The sequence below is a fragment of the Anguilla anguilla genome, chromosome 6, assembly GCF_013347855.1.
Source record: "Anguilla anguilla isolate fAngAng1 chromosome 6, fAngAng1.pri, whole genome shotgun sequence".
Lineage (NCBI taxonomy): Eukaryota > Metazoa > Chordata > Actinopteri > Anguilliformes > Anguillidae > Anguilla > Anguilla anguilla.
The window spans coordinates 15,522,067-15,530,486 of record NC_049206.1 but is presented as its reverse complement, the minus strand read 5'-3'; the positions used below and the strand labels follow the sequence as shown (position 1 = coordinate 15,530,486).

At 40.1% G+C, this 8,420-nt stretch overlaps 1 protein-coding gene across 1 annotated transcript; it reads right to left on the bottom strand.

The window, feature by feature from the left end:
* Positions 1-230: 230 nt before the first annotated feature.
* On the bottom strand, positions 231-2,453 carry LOC118229173 (zona pellucida sperm-binding protein 4-like). The gene is made up of 9 exons (XM_035420892.1): positions 2,192-2,453; positions 1,914-2,101; positions 1,742-1,839; positions 1,507-1,664; positions 1,169-1,358; positions 953-1,100; positions 678-753; positions 467-589; positions 231-384 (listed from the first exon to the last, which is right to left on the bottom strand). The coding sequence occupies exons 1-9, from the start codon at positions 2,424-2,426 to the stop codon at positions 260-262; spliced, it is 1,341 nt and encodes a 446-aa protein (XP_035276783.1). The 5' UTR covers positions 2,427-2,453; the 3' UTR covers positions 231-259.
* Between the last annotated feature and the right edge of the window lie 5,967 nt (positions 2,454-8,420).

Below are 8,420 nucleotides of genomic sequence, written 5' to 3'. Positions count from 1 at the left end.
TGGAACTCCATAGGAGTCACATGTGGTACCTTGGTTCAAGCTTTTAAATAAAGGCCTGGTAGAGAAAAGCATTTCATAGCACCCAAATACAGTTATAGCTCATACAAGCCTAACAAAGTTGTTGCCAGCCTGAATTTCCTGAACAGAGAAATTGCTTTTAAAAATGGGGAAGCTACTTTTTGTAGTTTTGCAACAAAACTTAATGTCTAGCACAAAGAGACCAATGCACATTGAATTTCCACAAGCAGCTTTATTTAGCTCACAGCTTTATAGCTGCCACTTGACATTGTCTGGATCTCCACACCACTGAGAGCACCAGGGCAAAGACAGCAAGCACAACTGCAGCAGCCACTCCCAGCAGACCAAAGGCAAGGGACTGGGGCACTAGGGTAAGGAAGAGAAGAAACATTAGCAAAGTTCTTTGAATGGTTGCACTGCAGAGAAACCAAAAAGGATTGTTCCTCACCTTCATGATCACCATCTGATGTCGTCCTGGCCAGATTTGCGAACTGTGGCTCAAAGATCACAGCTTCACTGGAAACAATGCCAGCCTCTTCCCTGGACTGGACCATTTTAGCAGCATGTCTCCCTGAAGAGAGGAATGTCAGTACCTATATACCCAGGCAAGGAATTCAATCCTGCACCCCCCTCAACTAAACCATGTTTCCCCCACTCACTCTGCCTGCCACATCCATGTTCACAGGTATTACCAGCAGAGGGATAGCACACCGCAGTACTACAGTGGATGAACACCTGCAAGAACAAAGACCCAAATGCACTGTAAACATCAAGACCAAATTCTATGCATAAACACCAAGTCCTAGACACAAGGTCCTAATATCAAGTCAATTTAACTTAGAGCAAATGGAAGTCCAACGGGGAGCATTTGCACTGAATGGAAAACAATTTACTGCATTGATAGAGAACGTTCCAATCTACACACCAAACATACCGTTTCCTTCAGGGGCACCAGAGTGGCAGAATCAACGAAGGTGAACATCTTGACCACAAATCGCTTGTAGTGGGTGGGGTTTGGGAGCCCAGAAGCATGATCCACAGGAACCAAGGTGGTAAGGTACCGGTCATCATGGAAGGGGCACCTGCAGAGACCCAAAGTTAGGAAAGGGAGGGAAAGAAACCCTGGGGGCCAACTAATACCAGGACATACCCATCAACCAGCAGATTCCACTGGGGCATGCTGAGGGGGCTGGAGGTGGAAGTGGCCCAGCAGTGCTCCAATGTCAAGACAATGTTGGGATCGGTCCGGTCCAGGATCCGAACTTCCACATACACAGGATCTCGCAGCACCTTAGTGACGGGGTAGTCCGAGTCTCCATAGTAGGAGCTGTACACATTAGCTGTAGACCAGAGAGACCAGGTTAATATAAATCGCATGGCTAGCAGACTTGCAGGGCTGCTGTTGAAACCAGGGAAATCAAAACTACACTGGATTGAACCACCACACCTTAAGGACTACCCTCAAGGGAATTAAATGCAACGCTTTACCATCTGAGCATCCTTTTTCTTCACACTGGCCATTGGCTAGTCTGAGCTCCACACGCAAAGGGCCTTGGGCAGCCACTGGAAGGGGAGGTGGAACAGTGTTCACCTCAGCCACCAGGGCGACCACCTCACTGCCAAAATATCTACACAGGAAGGACAACCTGCAAATAGAGGGGACATCAGTGCAGCTAGGAATACACAGGACATGGATGACGAGGACGACCATGCCTTCGCTTACTCATGGACACTGTCCCTGGTTATGGAGCCAAGGGGTCCAGTCGCCACTTCATACGAAGAGGACAGCTTGTTCTCATAGACCACATAACCATTTTCCTCCTGCAAAAAAAAAAAAATCCAGCATTTAGGAGCAGCCACACTAAAAAGCTAGTCCTCCAGCACAAATAACCCACCGTCACAGTTGTGCCACAGGTGCTGACTGGGAACTGGAAAACGACAAAGGACACCGAGGTTGCAACAGGGCCACAGTGTGCCTCGTTTCCTTCCAGCAGACTCACGGACTCCAGGATCAGCCGAGGTACTGTGGTGTCCCGAGACACTACTACCCTGAACTGACCATCTCGAAGACACTGGACAGTCACTGCGACGAAAATATAAAAATAGTGAGCAAAGCATGCTAATAATTTGTAGCTAGAACCATAAATCAGTTACTTCAGTATTAACCACCCACCTTCCCTGGCATAGAAGCATTGTGCTTGGTCAAAGCAGCAGTTGATGGCTTCACAGCCAGTGCTATCAATATCAGGGTCTCCACATGGCACCCTGTCAAAGTCACTGACCTGGCATCTATGAAAAGGAATATCTTTGGTTTGGCCTTTAAAATGATCATCTTGGTGCTGTGCCAAAGCAGCAACCAACATGCCAAGCCAAACCAAAACCTGCACACTACACTGAAGATGGTCCATGGTGAAACAACACAATGTGGAGAAAGTTTACCTTGAAAGCTTATATATGACAAGCCTTGATTTTTTCAGCTGGGTAATTGGATAATGAGAATTCCACATGGGGATCAGTTTCAGCAGTTATGTGCAATGATTAGTGCTTGCTCAATTTTATTAGGTTTTCTTCGAATTATTTAAATAGTTTTCAATCAGTGCTCTTGAGGTAGTGCTGTAGTGATTTGTTCATTGTATACAGGTTCTGACATGTAAATAAAATGTAACATTTTTAGCATATTCAGTATTATTTGTTATATCTATTTCAAACAGGTAATATTGATAAAGTTGTTTACTGTGCTACATTATGTTGTATATGTTATTCTCATCACATAGGACGTTCAAATATAGTGACATTTGAAGTTTAACTTTTCTCAAAGTCGCCATATTCAAAATCTAAACCAAAAACTGAACCTAAATTACTAAAGGTGCTATTTGCTAGTGATTTCCAAACTTGGTCCTTGAGGTGCACTATGTATTCTGTTTTTAATGGATCAGTTAAGGTTGTGGGAAACATGTATAAGCTCTTCCGCTAATTGTTTTTCTTTAATTTAAGACAATGCATATTTGGTATGTTTTCTTTGGCTTTAATGGTCTTTTAACTCTTACAGTAATATTCCAGAAATGGTTTAGGTCCCATGACCAGGTGTCCACCCTTTCAATGGTTAAGACCCATCTAATTTCCCCTGACAATCTATAATTGAATCAGTTAAATGTAACAACCTTCAGAACGAATTATTTGGGCCAGTAGTTCACAACCTTGGTCCTGGGGACCCCCTGTGTATGCTGGTTTTTGTTACAACCAGAGTTGCAATCCCACAATTTTAACAAGCTGATATTTTTTCTTAATTAGGTGGCTTTCATATTTAAATAAATTATTTACCGTCCTAAGCTATATTACATTGTAAATAGCTATACATGGCACAAAGAATAAAGATTTTGTGTTCATATTGTGCTTATTGTGCTCTATTTCAAACAATTGCATTAAAAGGAAACAAAATGTTTCAACTGATAAAATTAAGTAAAAAGGCCCCTCCTTATGTTGTTTAACACGTCTTTCAGTTTGTCCATTTCCCCTTAAAGTTATTATAATAATGCTTGGAAGAAAAGCCAGGCTTGGCTCATTATCATTTGCTTTGCCTTTGAAACCTTTATTATCTATCACCTTTCACCAATTAGGAATCTATTGACTCACATCAGTCTTTAATTTAATTTGATTAATTTTGTGCAACATAGCATAATAAGCACAACATCAACATCAGACTGTTATTCTATATTGAATGCTCAGCTTTTTCTGACATAATGTGGCTTAAGAGGGAAAATAATCCCTCTAGACACGAAAAGCACATAATTAAAAAAAAATGAACAGTTTATTAAAATCACAACTGTGGTTGGAATGAAAACCAGCATACACAGGTGTTACCCAGGATTGATTCTGGGAACTGCTGGTATAGAACAGAGGTGTCAGACTCCATGGAGGGCCATAGTGTCCACTGGTTTTGGAGTGTCTTGGCACTAGTGGTTCATTTACGTCATTAATTGGCTGAAGAATCAGCAAACCTCGTTCTCAAGGCCTTGCTTGTCAGCTGATTGAAAGGAAACCATAAAAAACTGGGACACACTGGGAGTTGACACTCTCGGTATATAAGTTCTTGTAAAGCCTAAATACTGAAATTGACTCTTGAAGCAAGCAGTACTTCTTCTTTTTTTACACTGGATAATGAATATTAATTGAGTGATTAATGTCACTGATTGGCCACAGATCCCACTCACCTGGTATTCCTCCTTTAAGTTTGTCCCTGAATAGAGGGAAGGAATGCACCTCTGGTCTCCAGGGCCAATTTTGAGCATCTATGTTGTAAATTCCTAGTTCTAGTTTCAGCTAATGGTTGTCCTAATGGTATCATCATTATTTATAGATAATATTTATACCCGTTTATGGTTCCCTGCTGGTTGTGTTGGTTTGACAGACGTAATAACCTACCATTAGCAGACATTAGGCTGACATTATGGAAATTGATTTCCAATTACACAAAAATAAAAAATAAAAAATGGAAGATTTTACATGTGGTTTAGCATTGATACTTTATCACATGAAGGCTAATAATGAAAGATTAAAATTATTTTTTCAAGGCTGAAATAAAAGTTTTTGGGTGGACTAAAATCAAATCCAGTAACATAAAGTTGATGATTTTCAAACTTAATATTATGCATTATATTTCAATACATAATGGATTTTCTACCATTCAGATAGTTCCCAGTTTTAAAGCAGGATTAATTTGAACAACTGAACAGTTTACATTTTCTGGGTAGTGCTAGCTAGATCATATTAATTTAGTATTTTGCCCTGCAGTGCATTCTTTCTTCCCAGGGTGATTTTTTTATGTCTCACATTTAACAATCTAAGACTTTCCTAGTTAAAAAAATTGATTGAACTGACTCAGATGAATTCATGAATTTTGTAGCCTTAAAATGAAAGCCTTTGATGTGGAATAGATAAACCATTGTTATGTGATGTTGGTGCATATGTACATTGTGATTTTAAATTTGTACATAATTCAAAGGTGATTAACACTGTGAAGTATTGCTTATTTCTCACATATGCAGAACAAATACATTTTTCACAAACTGATTAATCGGCTGATATATTTGGTTCCATGAATTGCACAGACCATCCAAGAATGTACAGCACTGATCCAAAAAGGGAGCCTACAGTTAAAATAGAACATTGCAGATTAGTTCAACATGATTATTCGGCTACAGCGCCCTCTACCTGTAGCACTTAGCAGGTGTAGGCACTTCAGTGAGGGCACAGCCACACCACTCTCAGGGTCAACCAAGTCTAGATTCATAAATAGAATCTGAAAGAATAATGCCTATGGAATAAGTTAAGATCTAGGATGAGAGGGAGTTGGGCAACTAAATAGAGTTCTCAATCTGTACCAGAGTCTAGAGAGATAATTTACTCATTTACATTTTTTCTTCAAATCTTTTCATCCAGAATTACACTTTCTTTCTTACAATTTGGAATATGTCCAAATTGTATTTGCTGGCCTGTTCCATCATTGAATAATCTTGGGAAATAAATCAATCCTCTATCAATTTTGAGTTATGCTGTTTCTGGTCCGCCAAGCCAATGGAAGAGTAAAGTGTAGTGTGTGTAGTGGATTGAGGATTGAGATAGAGGAGTGTGTCAACCAATGGCTGTTTTTCCTGCAGTGTGGGCATTGCAACACTGGCACTGCCCACACATATGGCCATGCCAGCACTCCAGCCCCTCCCTCTTTAACACACAATTAAAGCTTTTGTCATTTTTTTTGGGAAGCACTTTCTGAAGTGGCCAATACATACAAGTGTTAATCTCACCTTTTAAATTATTAATTGAGCTTTCAGCCAACAGGATGTTTTAAACATTAATGATGCTACTGTTCATCAAGTTCAACGATGACAATTTGTGAGTTTCAGCAAAGGCTTTCTGTCCTTGCTGTTCAAGCTGCTGTAGCCTGCCCTATTAGAAAGTGCTATAAACTACAGGTGATGATGCAGGTGACCATACGCCACCTGGAGGAGTCCCTGAAACACTGATAATGGGTCCCTCACAACTCTGAACACAGAGTTCCCAGAAATCCCTCCTGGACTTCCTCCATAACTCTTAGATAACTGCACAAAGAGGGGATGTGTCAAGGTCATAGGTTTGATATTAACATTAGCGGGGACACATTGGCCAATGTCCTACATGTTACCACATACACAAACACACACACACACCCACACACACACACACACACAGGAGTAGTTAAATAACAACACTGTGGCACCCATGCATTAGGTAAATGGTTGGCTACTTCTCCTGCAAAAAAAATAAAAATCTTGAACGACAAAAAACATTTAATTTCAGACAGAGGTTATTCTTTGAGTGTGACAACAGTTTCACAACTTTGAAATTTGCTGGCTGTAAATTCAATTACATTTTAATTTATGTTTACATTAATTGCATGAGCAATTAAGTGGTGTCTTCAGATCACACTCAGATTAATTCTGCTCAGCAGTCACTCCTGTTTTGTTTTTCTAAAATTTTTTGTGAAATACTATACCAAATCCTTACTTCTTAAATTGCATATCATCCCCTCAGCTACCGTGAGACACACATGAGGGTGTAAAGGCCCCAAACCAGCGATCAAACTCACAGCTGCTGACCTCCAGTAGTCCCCTGTTACATAAGACATCAGTGATACAGACAATAGCTGACATGACCTTGAGTGCTAATGGTTATTTTAAAGCTATTTGAAAGCTGTGTAGATGCAGTCTTAAAAGCTGCAGTTCCGGATAAACTATTAGAAACATTATGTAAAAAAACAGTTGTTACCCAGACATAGGAGGTGTTAGGATTGTGGACTAGGAGGCTCTGATGGGGCTCTAGGCGATTGCCTATGGTACCCATGCCTAGAACTTGCTCTGTATGTTGGTGTTATTTGTCATTAAATGATTTCATTGAAATTGATTAATGATTAATGTAATTACTCTTCTACTTACAAGTCACAAATTGTGAAATCCTTCGTACTTTGAGGTGGTCAAGCATATTATGTAATCATCCTGCAACACTTTTCCTGTCCATCCACTAACCTATATGTTTTGCTTGATCAATCTGTGTAATCATTTACATCAGCTTGTTCAAACATGACCCACTTTCCTGTTTGTGCTTTTTTCTTTTGTCTGACCCATCCACCTGAATCTTAGGATAATTTTAAAAATCTAGCTTATTGATAAAAACATTTTTTAAATCATTCAACTGGCTGACATTTTGCATATATACATACTTCTGCCCAGATTTATTTAAGAGAATGCTTAAAGAGTGCTACTGTATAAATTTATACTAATAAATAAAAATTTCTAATTGTATATGCAACCAGAGCTGGCCATTTGGGAAAACGACATTGAGCTGTAATATGTTGATTTATTGGTTTGCCCTTTTATTGTACCTTTTTGTGCAAGCAAAGGCTGCTTTGATACGTCTGGATAAATGGCATAGAAATCTCAAAGCAGGATTTGTGTAACTCGGAAGTCAATGGGACACTCTTTTCAGCGAGAGCCTACCGGGTAAGGGGGGGGGGGGGGGGGGGGGGGGGGGGGTTCTGGGGTCGGATACTTGTGGGGTTTTGTGGAATGAAAGATTCCTTTCCTCCTCAGTGTAGTGCTGACAAGGCTCACAGAAGTACTTATCATCTCCCACAGTCCTTTTCAGCAGAGCAATACATTTCTCATTTCTGCATCCTCCACTCCATTCTGGAGGTGTATTAATGGGTTGAAGTGTGCCAGGGGAGCAGGGCCTTAATTACTTTGCCACAACAAAGCCACGTCTTCAACATTCTTTTTATTACCCATTCCAATGTCTAATGCCCGCTAATGACTTAATGACTTTAAGCGCTCATTCCCTTCTTTTAACTGTGCAGTGCATGAGCCAAACTGCGCAACCAGTGCCCTGGAGGACTGCACTAAGCACAGCCACCTGACTGAGGAGACAAACTACCCTATAGGGCTGTTGGCCACATTTATTTTCCTTCATGGACGAAAGTTGGTAATGCTAACACATTCACAAATCAGCGAACTTTGGAAGCACTGAAAATGATTTATTCACACTGCTAGTTTCTTGAAAGCAAAATACATTTTTACTTTAATATAATCTAAAACCTCAAGAAAGTTCTGCAGTTGACTTGTGACATACCTTGGCCTACTGAGGAAGTTGTACTACTGCGTCAGCATTCAATCTGCTCAGCAACATCTGTTTGGCTAGCAAGTAAATTAAATTTGACTGGCTAGTTTACGGTGTAGTGCATCTTCAGGCAGTAAATGCAAGCCATTGTTACACAGCATGCTATTGCTGCTATGCTAATATATAATTAGTTTTTATCTGTACCTTTTTTTTAAAAGGGAAAAATTAACAAAAGAAAGGCTTATTTTATTTTC

Coding starts and splice junctions, on each gene's coding strand:
- LOC118229173 (XM_035420892.1), bottom strand. CDS start 2,426: ATGGACCATCTTCAGTGTAGTGTGCAGGTTTTGGTTTGGCTTGGCATG. Junction 2,102..2,191: donor ATGCTTCTATGCCAGGGAAG/GTGGGTGGTTAA, acceptor TTTTCGTCGCAG/TGACTGTCCAGTGTCTTCGA. Junction 1,840..1,913: donor CCTGTGGCACAACTGTGACG/GTGGGTTATTTG, acceptor TTTTTTTTGCAG/GAGGAAAATGGTTATGTGGT.